Source organism: Sciurus carolinensis, chromosome 8, assembly GCF_902686445.1.
Source record: "Sciurus carolinensis chromosome 8, mSciCar1.2, whole genome shotgun sequence".
In the NCBI taxonomy this organism is placed as follows: domain Eukaryota; kingdom Metazoa; phylum Chordata; class Mammalia; order Rodentia; family Sciuridae; genus Sciurus; species Sciurus carolinensis.
The window spans coordinates 134,695,793-134,711,631 of NC_062220.1; the positions used below are offsets into that span (position 1 = coordinate 134,695,793).

General features: G+C 46.6%; 1 protein-coding gene across 1 annotated transcript in view; it reads left to right on the top strand.

Moving 5' to 3' along the window:
- Positions 1-15,839, top strand: part of Ksr2 (kinase suppressor of ras 2) — a 371,336-nt gene that overhangs the window by 69,768 nt on the left and 285,729 nt on the right. Inside the window, 1 exon segment of the mRNA XM_047562072.1 lies at positions 12,838-12,978. Within this exon segment, the coding sequence (XP_047418028.1) occupies positions 12,838-12,978 (141 nt within the window).

Sequence of the window (15,839 nt, forward strand, 5' to 3'; positions counted from 1 at the left end):
GCACAACTCCGAGGGTGGCATCCTGGTGACGCGATGCAGCGTTGGGATCTAATGCTACGCCCCACGGCCATGGAACCGGACAAGGGGATTAGCATGTCCAAGCCTCAGTTTTCCCATGAGCAGAATGGGCTCAAAATTCCAGCCTCAGAACCCGTGTCGCTGCATGGATCAAGGCTGGATGAACACATGCAAAGCCCCAGCCTCCGGTGCCATCCACGCTGCGGCTGTTATTCTCAAAAATGCTGTCCGGTGGTTGGCCACCCAGGCTGCCCCCATCACACGCTGCGCACGTCCCTGGCCGTGGAGCCAGGTATCAGAGGAGCCCCGCATGCAGAAGACTAAAAAGAGTGAGCAGACGTACATGCACTGCCGTGGGAAGGTCTTCAGGCCTCCTGCTGAAAGGAGCAGCAAGCGTCACACAAATGCACGATGCCATTCGGGTGGAAGGGGAGAACGCTGCCCAGAAACCATACTGCTGGGCGCCGTGGCGCAGGCCTGGGATCCTTGGGAGGCTGAGGAAGGAGGATCGCAAGTTCCCGGCCAGCCTCAGCAACTTAGTGAGACTCTATCTCAAAATTTAGGAAAAAAGAAAAAAAAAAAAAAAGACACCCAGGACGTGGTTCAGTGGTTGAGCTGCCCTGGGTTCAAACAAACAAACAAACAAACAAACAAAACCAAATGGCTCACAGTCAATGGCCAGGCAGCCACCGGCTGCCAGGTGGGCTAGGGTGGCTGATGCGGATGTCTGGGAAACCTTGAGTCGGCTCTGTGTCATCTGTCACCCTTCAGCTGACTAGCTTGGGCACATTCTCAGGCAGAGGGTAGGGACTCAAAGCAATTAGAAACCAGCTTCTATTGGCTGAGGCAGGTCACATGACCAACCTCATTGTGGGGGCGGGACACGGGCAGTGAGTTAACTCCAAGTCACAGGCCACAGAGGCAGGTGGCCTGAAGGACACCTTTACCACGCTGGATGGAAAGGACTTGCGGGCAGGAGGAGCCTGGGCAGAGGGACAGAGAGGTGACATTGCAGTGATGTGTTCAGGGAACTGGAGGGAACAAATGCGCCCAGGAGGGAGAAATGGAGTAGAGCTTAACTCAGAGTCACAGTCCAAGGAGTTGGGGACACTTGTGCTTCCCAGACTCATCTTTTTGATGCTACTTTTTGTATTTTCTTTAAACCAACTCAATTTTTTTTTTTTAACATACAGGTATTTTTCCCTCTGGTACTGGGTGTTAACCCAGGGACACTCTACCACTAAGCCACATCCCAGCCCTATTTTGTATCTTATTTTTAATATTTTTAGTTGTCGATGGACACAATACCTTTATTTATCTTTATGTGGTGCTGAGGATCGAACCCAGGGCCTCATACCTGCTAGACGAGCTCTCTACCACTGAGCCACGACCCCTGTATTTTATTTAGAGACTGTGTCTCGAAGAGTTGCTTAGGGCCTCGCTAAGTTGCTGAGGCTGGCTTTGAACTTTCGATCCTCCTGCCTCAGCCTCCCAAGCGGCTGGGATTACAAGTGTGTGCCACCGAGACTGGCAAATTTATAGACATTTAAAAATCAAACTGGGTTGGATGATTGTAATGGAAGACTGGTATGGCTTGCCCTAAGTGGAAGACTATCCAAAAAATAAATACAATAAGAACAAAAGCATTGTTAAATCATGATTCATATCGTTACCAGCTCAAGGCTCTGAATCTGTTCGGCTCTTTGTTATAAAAGGAGTTCAATCCCTGGTAAGAAAAAAAAAAGAGGCTTTCAAGTGTTGGACAACTGTTGAAGACATAGTATCACCTAACAGACTGTCTCTGTGATACAGTCAGGGGCTGGAGAAGGATCTGAACAGGGAGGAACGAGTCCTTTATGTGATGCAGTTATTTAATGCTATGCCTGGGTATCACCTGAAGTTATCTGTCACCTGCAATTGGGAAATGCTGCTGTTGGAGAACGGGTGTTTGAGAGGGTTCGTGGTTACATCATTACTGCCGTTCGGCTTCTGGGTTTAGCCTAGTTTTCCAGTGTTCTGTGACCCTGCCTTTGCATTGATAGGGAGGGAGCCCAAGGCCTTGCTCATGCTAGGTAAGCACTCTGCCACTGAGCTCCACGCCCGAACCTTTAAATTTTATTTTGAGACAGAGTCTTGCTCAGTGGCTCAGGTCAGCCTTGAACTTGTGATCCTCCTGCCTCAGCTCCCTGAGTAGCTGGGATTACAGGTGAGCCCTAGGACACCCTGCCCTAAATACTTTTCAAAATGTGGACGCTAGGATGTGGCTGGATTCCCACGTGACATTGTTTCCTTGTCTTTCTTCAAGATATTGACGTAGCATTGCTATTTTTTAAAAAAGAGTCCAGATCCTTATTCCTTGGCAGTATTTGAAATGCAACCCAGGCATCCACGGGTACTGAATCAGGAACAATAAAACTATGTATTCCGAAGAAAAGGCTGCAGAAAACCACTTAACAAAAAAAAAAAACAAACCCAATTTACAGAATTTGTTACTGAAGTATGCATGTTTTACTTTCCAGTAATTTCTGTCCAGTGTGTGGATTGAAATCAAATTGTATTCATTTTGAGATCATTTAAATAATGAATCAGAAAGGCACAGTGCTTTATTTCTTAAAATTTAAAACCGATTGAAAGTGCATACTCTTGGAGAATAATCTGTATTTTTTAGACCTTGCTGAAATGATAACGTTTGGCTTTTAAGGAATATTATTTATTTTAAAGCTGATTTTGATTTAAAAAAAAAATACTTGTTCTGAAGATTGGCCATGAGTAAACGTGGGGTGTGACCCCCTTGGCTAATCGTTGAAGCTCCCACAGATCAGCCCCTGGCTGTGGTGTCCTGAGACCCTTCATTGGTACTTGGCATGGATTATTTCTTTTAGCCCTCAAATGCTATGAAATCGCTACAATTTAACCCTCATCCTGGCGGCAAAACTGAGCTTCACAGCACTTTGGAAACTTGCTGGCCGTCCTTCAGCTACTAAGGGGTCGGAGTCGAGGTTGCCTGATTGTAGCACCCCAGGGACCTGATGTGACCTCTCATTCTCACACACTGGGAAAGAAAGGAAAAAAGAAAAGCAAAATAAAGTGTTATATAGCCGATTTCCCTTTCTCTGGCCCTCTGTGGTGTTTTTCTGTTTTTTTTTTTTTTTCCAGTTACTAACGATCCCTCACGTTAAATCAGAGCAAAGGAAACAAGCTTTCTAGATATTCTTGCTGCTATGAACAAGGAGCCGTTCTCCCAGACTGAGAGAGCCATTTTGCAGTCACCTGAGATGCTTTGTCCTGTGGTGAAGCTGTAATCCTGAGACCATCTCCTGTTTCCTAAAATTTATTAGCATAGGCACAAGGAGAGGTGGCAGTTGGAACAGTTTTCATATCTAAATCTTTTCCAGAAACTCAGGACTGACCTTGATTCTCTGTAGAAAAGATGTCAGAAGATAAACTCTCGGTTAACCACGTTCTTCATGGAATCCCCAGAGCCTAGGGTACTAGTGGGCATACAGGTGGTGCTTAGTAAATAGCTGTTGAGTGAACCAAAGGTTAGGTATGGACAGGAGTGTGAACAGGAGACCTAAACCAATTATTTAATTGAAAATATTCTAACCTCAGCAAAAGCGAGGTTCTGAGCAACTCAGTGAGACCCTGTCTCTAAATAAAATATAAAATAGGGCTGGGGAGGTGGCTTAGTGGTTGAGTGTCCCTGAGTTCAATTGCCAGTATTAAAAAAAAAAAAATTAAATACTGATAAAGCAAAGCAGCATGATCCAAAAATTAAAACAATGTATCTGTAGAGTAAAAAACAAATGCCCCTTTTACGTACCCATATCCATATTTGCTTACTGTATTCAGCCAGATATTTTTATGTATTTCTAGGCCTATATTGTCAATACACGCATAATTTAAAAAATATAAAGGCAATCATATTATACAATGTGTTTTGTAATTTGCTTTTTCCCTGGAGATGAAAATCTTGGACATTTTCTCAGATCAATATGAGTCAGTCTGCCTTATTTTAAAAAGTTTTATAGTAGTCTATTCTATGGCTGTACTTTAATTTATTAATATTTAGCTCTTCTGTGAATGCATTTTTTTTTTTTTTTTTTTTGCATTGGGGATTGAACCCTTCGGGGGAACTGTAGCACTGAGCCACATCCCCAGCCCTTTTTATTTTTATTTTGAGACAGAGTCTCACTAAGTTGCCCAGGTTGGCCTCAAACTTGCGATCCTCCTGTCTCAGCCTCCCGAGTTGCTGGGATGATAGGCATGGACCACTGTGCCAAGCTTAATGCATCTTAAAAAAGAAAAAAAATTGTTAGCATGCTTTTAAAAACACAACACAGGCAACAATAGCCAGCCATCCTCTCACCCACCCGGTGGACAATGGGTACCGGAAGTATTTCAGTAGGGAGGATTCCTAGAAGCCAGATTCCAGGATTCAACGTGCATGAGATTAACATGTTGCCATTTCCTGGCCCTCCTGGGACTTTCTCAGCTGACCCCCACATTCTCACTGACCCTGGAGAGCAAGACGGCTGCTAAACCTGTCCAAACCTAGTCTTTAAAAACAGGGCAACATTTTCCCAGCTAACAGCAGGTAATACACAAACATTGCTCTGGAGAAGGAAAATGGGAAGCATTTCTAATATTGCTATAGAGAAGGCAACAGGAAAAAAAATAGATCCCCCATAACCTCACCACCAGAGATGGCTACTGCTGACGTTCTGTTTCCTACCTCAGCAGACTTTTCTAGGCTCCTGGATGCAGGAAGTTTTATAAACCACCTGCCACATTATTTTGAAGGTCGTAGCATATGAATTTATCGTAATTGTTTACATCCTTGTTGAAACACTAGGCTATTCCCATTCTCTTATGCTTTATCAACATGAAGTTAAAGCTTCATGAATATCCTTATTTATTTATTTATTTATTTAGGACAAACCCACAAAGCAGCATCGTTCACGAGCTATAGGATGTAGGGCCAGGCCTGAGCTATGCGTGTAATTAAAAAATTTGCCAGTCGCCCCCTTGAAAAGGAAACAGATGGAGTTAATTTTGAGAGGACATTGAACCCGACAGACCCACAATATTATCGCTTAAGCGTGTAATCGGTACCAAAATCTCAGTGAGTCTTTTTGACATTTATTTTTCTCAGATCTTGGGAATTGGGTATGGCCGTCATATTTACAGCATGTCTCAATTTAGTGTTGTTCGACCCAAATGGGAAAATGATATTTAACAGATCAAAAAGGTCACACTGCTTCAGTTTTTCAATTTCAATTTCAGTGAATTAAAATGAAATAAAGTGAAAAAGGCTGTCTCTCTGTTGAATTGGCCACCCAGGGCTGGGGGGTTACCAGCTTGGACGTGTGACCTAGAGGTTAAAGCGTTGCTCACTGCCTTCTCCGTGTGGGATGCGAGGCCGAGTCCAGGGTGGTCTAGATCTAGGGCTTAGAAACCCACTGGCAAATCCACCGGAGCTGGAGAGACTTGAGTCCCAGGATTGCAGGTGCCTGCTCCCCAAGACCCGCTGCCTCTGCTCTTGAGATGTTCACACGGTCGCTTGAACAGAGGTTTGGACTCTGCTGGGAGGAGTTGTCACTGACCTGCTTGTTTGAAACAGTCGTGTGATCACGGAATGAAGGGAAGCCATTTTGCCCAGAGCGGTGACCCCTTTTAAGCCGCTTGAGTTTTTTATGCTGTGGCCTTGGTCCTGCCCTGGCCCAGACTTGTTAAGATGGGGGGAGTCTCACCAAGTCCCCGAAGCTAGGGGTGCAGTGTCCTTCCAGGTAGATGGTCACGTGGTGGCGGTCGCCGATTCATTCTAGCTTGGTGTCTCTCTGTGGTCCATATTAGGGTTTGAATTAAGGTCTCCTCAACTTCCTGTGTCAAAGTCCTCATTCCCACTCAGAATGTGACCTTATTTGGAAATAGGGTCATTGCACGTGTAATTAGTTAAGATGAGGTCATACTGGAGTACGGTGGGCCCCTGATGCAATGTGACTGGTGTCCTTATTAAAAAGGGGAGGACCAGGGGTGTGGCTCGGTGGCGGAGCCCAGGCCTAGAATGTGCAAAGTCCTGAGTTCAATTCTCCAGCACCGTTAAAACAAACAAACAAACGAACAAACAAACAAAACCAGGTATCTGGATACAGACCCGCATGTGGGGAGAGTGCTATGTGAAGACTCGATTTATGGTGTCACGGGCCAAGAAATTTCCAGAAACCAGGACACAAGCCTGGGGCAGATTCCTCTCTAGGATTTCCAGAGGGAACTTTTCCTGCTGAGGCCTTAACTCAGACCTGGAGCCTCCAGGATTGTGAGCAGGTGTTTTTGATGTTCAAACCTCCTAACCTGTGGCCTTTGTGACAGTGACCTTTGCAAGCTACCAAGGCCCACAATGCAACCCTTTTGGGTACACCTCCATCCCCTGCAAAGGTGCTTGTTTCTCAGTTCTGCATCTGATAAATATTGTAAAAGCTCATTGTGATCTCTGATACTTCCAAGAGAATTACTTAGGCGAATTGTGTTTAAAAGAGACAGATGGAATCGGTCACCTTTTCCATAGTGAAAATTTGAGTTTTAATGTATTCAACTCTCCAGATATATTTTATTTATTTATTTATTATTTTTATTTTTTAAAATTCATTTTTTTAGACATACATGACAGTAGGGTAGGTTTTGACATATTAGACATGCATGGGGTGCAACCCATTACAATTTCGATCCCATTCTTGTGATTTATGCATGATGTGGAGTTACACTGTTCGTGTATTCATATATGAACTCGGGAAAGTGATGTCCTGTTCATCCTGCTGTCTTTCCTATTTCCATCCCTCCTTCCCTTCATTTCCCTTTGTCTAATCCAATGCACTTCTATTCTTCCCCTCCCTTCCTTCCCTTGTTGTGGGTTAGCATCCACGTCTCAGAAAAAACACTGGCCTTTGATTCTTTGGGACTGGCTTATTTCTCTTAACATTGTTTTTCTCCCGTTTCATTCATTTACTGGCAAATACCGTAGCCTCATTCTTCTTTAAGGCTGAGTAATATTCCATTGTGTATATATACTACATTTTCTTGATCCATTCATCTGTTGAAGGGACCTAGGTTGGTTCCATAGCTTAGCTATTGTGAATTGAGCTGCTATAAACATTGATGTGGCTGTGTCACTGTAGTGTGCTGATTTTAAGTCCTTTGGGTATATACAGAGGAGTGGGATCAATGGTGGTTCCATTCTAAGTTTTCTGAGGACTCTCCATAGTTCTTTCTAGAGTGGTTGTATGGACTTCCAGTCCCACCAGTAATGCATGAGTGTATCTTTCCCCCACATCCTCGCCAACCTTTATTGTTGCTTGTGTTCTTGATCATTGCCCTTCTGACTAGAGTGAGATGGAATCTCAGTGTAGTTTTAATTTGCATTTCTCTACTTGCTGGAGATGTTGAACATTTTTTTGATATATTTTTTGACTATTTGTATTTCTTCTTTTGCAAAGTCTGTTCAGTTTCTTTGCCCACTTATTGATTGGGTTATTTGGATTTTTTGGCCTTAAGTTTTTAGAGATTTTTGTATATCCTGTATATTCACATTCTACCTGAGGTGTAGGTGGTAAAGCTTTTCTCCCATTCTGTCGGCTCTCTGCCCATGTTCTCGATCGTTTCCTTTGCTGTGAAGAAGCATTTTAGTTTGATGTAATCTGTTGATTCTTGATTTTACTTCTTGTGCTTTAGGAGTCTTGTGGAGGAAGTCTGTTCTTGAGCTGATATGGTGGAGAGTTGGGCCCACTTTTTCTTCTAGTAAGCACAGGATCTCTGGTCTAATGCCAAAGTCCTTGATCCAGTTTGAGTTGAGTTTTGTGCAGGGTAAGAGATAGGGGTTCAATTTCAATCAACTACATGTAGATTTCCAGTTTTCCCAGCACCATTTGTTGAAGAGGCTGTCTTTTCTCCAATACAGGTTTATGGTGCCTTTGTCTAGTATGAGATCACTATACTTACGTGGGTTTGTCTCTGTGTCTTCTAGTCTGTGCCTGTGGTCTTCAATTCTATTTTTGTGCCAACACCATGCCGATTTTGTTACTAGATCTCTGCAGTGTAATTTAAGGTCTGGCATTGTGATACCTCCTACATAACTGTTCTCACTATGGATGGCTTTGGCTCTTCTGGGCCTCTTATTTTTCCAAGTGAATTTCATGCCTGTTTCTTTAAATTTCCATGAAGAACGTCATTGGAATTTTAATGGAAAATGTCAGAAGATAAACTTTTAAGGATTTTTAAGCATTAAAAAAATTTGAAATAGCATTTTTTTTTCTACTGGGGATTGAGCCCAGCGGGCCTTAATCACTGAGCCACATCCCCAATCTTCTGGGTAGAAATGGCATTTAGAAGCCAAGTCCTGGGCCCTGGATGTGCTAAATCATACTGTGGGTGTCGGTGGACATTTAGGCGATTTATGTTTGTATGTGTGAGGTTTGCACACACACTCACATTAACATCTATTTTCATATTTATGAGTATTTTCACGTTAACATTTATTTTCATGTTTATGAGTATTGGTAACCAATATCTCTAATTCTAGCCAAGTACCTCAGGGTTTCTTCTAGCCTTTTCCCTCTGCACGTTGGTATCACTTTTCTCAAACACTGATAAAAATCACCCTTCCTGTATCTCTCTGTTTGCTCAGTCTACTGTCGTTGGCTAATCTCCCAACTGCACGGGGCTGCGGCCTGGTTGGGACACTGTCCTCAGGGGTCTTGACTGTGTGGGGTGTCTTCCCACCCTCCCTCTGCCACCTGCTTCTGAAGATTCATTTACTTGTTTTTTTTTTTTTTTTTACTTCTGTCCTTTGTTTTTATGCATCTACCTCAGCAAATAAATGATTTTTCTTTCCTTTCTAGTACTTTTCTGAGTTTCGACACCTCATTTTTGAGATTTTCTAATTCCAATTTAGATGATTTTTTTTTTCAGATTTTGTACCTCTTTTGGTTTTAATATAATTATCGGCGTGTGAGAGTTACACACAACAGTGGGGTTCATTTGGACATAATCATACGCGTCGCATCTTTTTCTTACAGAGCTCTGAGATGGCAGGTGACAGTTTTGTTCTGCTTCTGTTTTCCTGGGGTGCCTTTTTTGTGTCTGGGTCAGTTATTCCAGTCTTCTCCTAATGTTGAATGGGATTTGATTCCTTGTATTCATTAGCTATTGCTGTTTTAACCCATCACCCTAAAATCCAGTTGCTTAAAAGAAAACTATTTATTGTCTTGCAGGATTTTAGGAACAGTTTATCTTTAGGAGCAGCAGGGCTTCTGGCTCAGGGTTTGTCCTGGGCCCTGGGTAAGATGCCCCGTCAGGGGAAGGCCTGACTGGGGTTGGAGGATCCATTCTGAGAAGGGCTCCCTCCCATGGCTGTAGGCTGGCGGCCTCAGTTCCTCACCACCTTGGTCTCCCCATAGCCCCTTGAGCATCCATGTGGCATGGCGGATGGCTTCCCCCAGAGGGAGTGATCCAAGAGAGAATGAACAAAGAAAGCCACAGTGCCTTTTATGACCACATCTCCAAAGTCGTATAAGGTCACTTCTTGCATATTCTGTCACTGAACCTCGCCTACACTTACGGAGAGGGGAATCGGCCTCCATCTCTCGAAGGGAGTAGTATCAAAGCATTCACGGGCATATCTGAAAACACTCTATCCTTTCTCCTGGCTCCCTCTTATAAGAAACTGATTTTCTTGACCTTTTAGAAGGAGGCGAGTTTCAGAACTGTGTTTCCAACCTCACAGATCTCCCTAATTCAAATAAATAGCAAGTACCGAGTGGGCCTACCATATAAATTCAGGGGTGAGAAGCTGGTTTTGACCACAGGTCTCTAACCTGTGTGTCTGGTCATGATCTCTGACCCTCAGCAGCTCTGATTGGTTTGTTCATCTTAGAGTCTCATAAGCTCAGAGTCATTTCTGATTCTGTATCTGAATATTTAGACCTTAGTACATTCTTGCTCCCTAGCAGGTGCCTGAGCTGTGACTGTCACAAAATACCTGAGATAATCAATTTAAAAAGAGGGAAGGTTTATTTGAGCTTCCCGTTTTGGAGGTTTCAGCCCGTGGTGGGTTGGCATGATGGCTTTGGGCCCGTGGTGATACAGCACAGCCTGATGGGAGGGTGTGGAAGAGGTAGTTGCTCACCTCATGGTGCCAGGACTTGAAAGAGAGGAAGAGACCAGGGTCCTCCTGTTCCCTCTGAGGATGTGTCCCCAGTGACCTAGTCCCACCCACTAGGCCCCGCTTCTTAAAGACTCCACCCTTTCCAGTGGCGCCCTGCTGAGGGCCGTGGCTTTAACAAATGGGGGACATTTGAGATCCACAGCAGAGCAGCAGGAGGTCAGTAAAGACCTGGTGACTCAGGCAGAGCTGCGGACATGTGGCCTCACCTCACAGGGGATCTGATAGACGTGACTGAGGATCTCGAGATGGGGGCTACCCCGGATCATTGGGGGGGGGGTCCAGTGTCGTCCTTAGGGTCCTTAGAAGAGGGAGGCGGGAGGGCGGAGTCAGTGGCAGGAGACCTGACTGACGCTGGCATTCGGAGCTGAGTGACGTGAGGAAGGGGCCGGGAGCCGAGGACGGCGGTCGCTTCTAGGGACTGAGAAGGCGGGACGTGGGTCCTCTCCAGGAGCCCGGGAAGCAGCGCGGCCCTGCTGACGCCCAGTGAGGCCGACTGTGGACTTTTGATCCCTGGCAGTGCTGGAGAGGAAAGAGATGTCGTTTTAAGCCGCTGAGTGTGTGGCCATTTATTAGAGCCGCCAGAGGAGACCGTCCACCCTGCAGGTCACCACCCCCTTAGGAGGGGCGGCAGATGCCCTCCGACTTCCCCATAGGCAGGAGGCTTAGAGACAGAAACCCAAAAAGAAAGGAAGAAAATTGGTGCAAACGTGTCACTGCAGAGCCCAGGGTCGCTCTGGGCCCGGCTGATGGATGTGGTCAGGAATGCCTCTCCCGGTTTCTGGGAGATGCCCACCCACCAGATCCTTGACCACAGCTGCAAGTGCTCCTGGCCGGGGAGGTGGGCTCCAGGTGACCCTCTTTCATCAACCACCCGCTGCCCCAGCCGGGCCTGAGGGCTGTGTCCCGGGTGCCTGGGTCCTGGGATGGTTCAGTGGCTCTGCTGGGTCCCTTGTTACACTTGATCCAAACACAGCTGTTTGACCAAGCCTGGGACACATGTCCACCTGCGACCTGGGGTGGTGGGGACCACTTTTATCCAGGCACAGGGGCTGAGAGGCCCAGAAGAGAGGTTTCCCATGACGCAAAGGGGAAACGGAGACCGGCATGGAGAAACACCCTCTCCGGTCAGCCCAGAGTTCCAGAACCATCCAGAGCTCCTGACAAATGTTGGTTGCTTTGAAATGCCACAGGCACCTGCCTATCCAAGGATTTTAATTTTGTTCCATTTAATCATCTTTATTAAATATGTTTTGAATCACACGGATAATATACTCTGGGCCGTTATGGAAACAATGTAAAAACTACCCATAAAGAAACACGTGACCGTTTTCTCCCCCTCCCGCCCTAGCGCAGAAGCCGGGAGCTCATTCTTCACGGTTCTTTCTCTGCCTGGGCGAAGGCGCATTGCCTTTCTCTTGTTCGAGCTGGTTTCTACAAAGCTAGCCACAAAAAGTTTCCTTTTGCATGTCTGGGCATCCTGCCAGAAACAGGGGTTCAGGCCCAGCTCGTTTTTAAAAAGCATTTGTTAATTTGTGAATACTTGTATAGGACTTGCGAGTTCAAGAGCGCACAGGGGCGCCAAGAAAATATTCTCCCCTCTCTCTTCCCATCCTCCCGCCCCGCTTCCCTGGAGGAGCAGGAAATCTTCCAGAGACGGACGCTGCCTTTACAGAGTGACATCCCTAGACACATTTTCCGTGAGAATGGGAGAGGATTTATTTATCAGTGCGTCTTGGACACCTATTTTATGGCTGCAGAGAGTTCTTTTGTGTGGTCGCAGCATCTTTTTATCTGATGAGTTTCCTGCCGAGGATCCCTCAGAGTGTTTGTGATCTGTAGCCTTTGCCAACAGAACTGTAAGAAAATATCCGCGGACACAGCTATTTCGTTGGCAGAATGAATTTCTGGAAGTGGGATTGTGGGGTCAAGGTCTATATGCAATTGAACTGTGAGTGGGCACAGCAGAAGGGCCTCCCCTAAAGTCCACGCCAGTCCCCATCCCATCCCCACAAAAAGAAAAAATCAGAGTCTTCCTCTTTGCCTCATCACCAACATGGCAGGGGGGGATGGGTGCTATCTCGGTACTTTTTGTGTTGCTGTAATAAAACACCAGAGGCTGGATACTTTATAAAGAAAAGAAATGTATGTGATGGCTGGAAGGTCCAAATAGCATAGTGCTGGCTGCTTGACGAAGTGCTAAGGGAACCAGCCAGAAAGGACCAAACATGGGAGGTGGCCTAGCTTTTTAGCAACCCACTCCTGAGAGAGCTAATGTGGTCTGGAGAAGACATTCATCCCTTCTGAGGCTGATACTCTCATGACTTAATCAGCCCGCACCAGGTCCCACCTCTTAAAGAGCCAGCCAGCACCTCTCCACATCCGCACCTTGGGGGCCACATTTCTGGCCTGTGGAACTTTGGGGGATGCACTCAAACCACATCCGAACCGTAGCAGGTGGAACACTGGGATCTCGCTGTAGCTGAACCAAAGTCTGTCGGTTGCAAATTGGAGAAGTTTGGGTGGGGGAGGCCTGGGCTTCCCGCCTCTGCTCCTTGTATGGTGCCTCTGAGACGTGTCCTTGTCCTCCTCTGTCTCTGCAGAGCAAGCTGGTGAAGTACTTCAGCCGGCAGCTGTCCTGCAAGAAGAAGGTGGCTCTGCAGGAGCGCAACGCGGAACTGGACGGCTTCCCCCAGCTCCGGCACTGGTTCCGCATCGTGGACGTGCGCAAGGAGGTCCTGGAGGTGACTGGAGGCAGCCCTGTGTCCCTTGCCCCTGACTGGCCACAAGCCACCCTTCTGCTGCTCCTGGGGTGGCAGAGTTTTAGCGGTGCCTAGCACAGTCCCTAGCACACAGTGGATGACAGCACACAGGATCTCCGATGTGTCCGAACAGGGTTCCCACTTAGACCAGCGCTGTCCCATGGAACTTGGGACGTCTGTGCACTCTGATACAACAGCCACTAGCCACGTGTGGCCACTGGGCGCTGGAGTGGTGGTTAATGCAAATGGCCGAGGAACTCAATTTTTATTGTGTTTCATGTTAATGTGGCCAGTGGCCGCCATATTGGATGGTGCCTTCTTAGAGCATTGATCTTCCTATCAGTTAAATGGGGATGATCATGGTCCCTTCTTAAGTATCTGGCATGATAAAGTGAGATGATCTATATACAATATTCAACTCACACTCTGGCACCTAAGAGCACCCAGTAAATTTTAGCTGATTGTTGTTATTGAAAACTTTGGAAATAAGGCTTTCCAATGGCAAAACTAAGCCAGAACACTTGATGCGCCGTGGCTGCCATCGAGGTTGGGCATCCTGAAGCTCCCAAGAACAGAGGGATCTCTTTACCCACTGGGATCCCAGGAGCTTGTTCTTTCCAGCGACTGGTCATTCCTATAAAACCAGCTTAGGCCACTGAATGTCCAGTGCCAGGGATTGGACTAAGGGCTGTGTATGAAGACTTTCAGCTGTTGAGACTATTCAGACCCCTCTCAGTGACCTTCTGAGTAGGTATGGTCATTATCCCCATAACGAGGCTCAGAGGTGAGGTGACTTGTCCAGCCAGTGAGTGGGAGGGGCTGGCAAAAGAATGGAGCTCAGACGGTTGCAGTATCTTAGGTGGGAAGCACTATGCTTTCTGCTCATGTTCCCGTTGCTATAACCTCCCTGAGCTGAGCGGAAGAGGGCATTCACCCCTGCCTGTGGGACCAACAGGCCTGTCTCCAGGAGCCCCCTGCTGCCTGCTGGAAGTGGCTTTGCCTGTTTTAGACCTGGTCCTCTTGGGCAAGCATCTCCTGCGACCAGCTCTAACATCCGGAGCTCCACGCAGCACCCCGTATTCCTCACCCCCTCCCCACATCTTGCACCTCTCACCAGGCCGTGCACGATTCTGGTTCCCTTATTCCAGTCCCAGGAGGCCAGGAGGGGCTGCTCACAAATACCGCGAGAGTGGAAGGTCCCGTATAATTGCAAACAGCACGTGCTAATTCCATGGCCGGCTGCACTTTGATCAGAGACTTTGGGAGCACTTCATTATCAAGTGTCCTTGTTCTTCTGTGTGTGTGTGTGTGTGTGTGTGTGTGTGTGTGTGTGTAGAACCAATGACCCTCAAGCCGAATTGGATGGGCAGGTAGTTTTTGTTTGTCTGAGATGATTACTACTCAAAAAGGTTTTTTTTGGAGCCAACGTTTGAAAGCTGAAAGGGTCTGCCTAAAAAAACCCAATCGCAGGGCTGGGAGAGTAGCCCAGTGGTAGAGCCTGCCTGGTATGGGTGAGGCCCTGGGTGAAAATAAGTAAATAAATAAAAAGGCCCAAATCAGAATTGCTCACCATACTACCTGAATCCTCCATCTCCGGCCTGTGGGTCCCTGAGGCTCCCCCCAGCTCCCGACTTTGCTCATTGGCATTTACCTAACTCTCGGGCACCTGGGTGTCTGCTCTTACCCTGGACTCTGATCAGCTGAGTGAGTCCAAGTCTCCAGGCAGGGGTTGGGGGCGGGGCTGAAGTTTGGCTCTCTGCCTGCAGTTCACGCATGTGTCCACCAGAGGTCCTCTCCCGGGGCGGGACGGGCCTTGGGAGAAAGCATTGAAGTGAGATGGCCCAGTTCAGCTCTTGAATCCACCCCACTCGCTGTGTGACCTCGGGCAAGTGGTCTAACTTCTCTGCGTTTTAGCATTCCAGTCTGCAAATGGTAATTAGAAGCGACCCACAGTTATGTTATCTTTGTGACCTTAAAAGAAAATCCATGTAAAATGCTTCAAACAGGGTGCCACCGTCCCAGCTACTATTATTTTCATGATCATCATTATGATCATCGTCAAACATAAGTGCATCTACTCTCTTCGCCCAGGTTCATTAAGACTTTCTTCGTGTTAAGTGTCAAGAAAATTTTTATGCTTTTTTATGATTCTAAATTTCAGTGCAAATTGAATATCCGTGTATTTTTAAATCGTAGGATTAAAGTGCACAGTGAGCCCTGCAGCGAAGAGGGTGCTCTTTCTGTGTTGTGGGTCATCCCCTCTGCTGTGATTCATCCCGTGCCTTCAGACCCTGGGTCCTCACCTGTGTTGAAGCGGGGCTTACCTGCAACATGTCTCTATTTAAGAACACTTCCAAGTTATTCTTCTCTGTCCTCTGTCCCCTGGCTCAGTACACTGGTCGGAAAGGCACTGTTTGGTCTTCGGCTTTTGTTCCGAAGCTTTTTTTGTGATCATATTTACGCGTGTTGACGCAGTTCCCTCTTTGCAGTCGCGAATTCAAGCGAAGATTTGCATTTTGCTGTAATACACAGGTGTGGCCACAAGAGGGCAGCAAGCGCCCACAATATGGCTCAGGCATCCACAGACTTAAACGTCTCATTTAAATTATAATGTGTAAAACCATTAACTACCATTCAGTGCTATGAATGAAGGCACACACACATACATGTACTTATAGATGTGCAAGTTCAGAAGTTTGACAATTTTGGGGATGTTTGCATACAGGGCTTTGGGGAGAAGGACACCTCCATCATATTTCATTTGGGAATCCCGCTTCCTTTTTCTGTTGCCAGCCCATCTGTTCAGAGATTTCCCTTCCTGCACCCCACAATGCCCCAGCCTT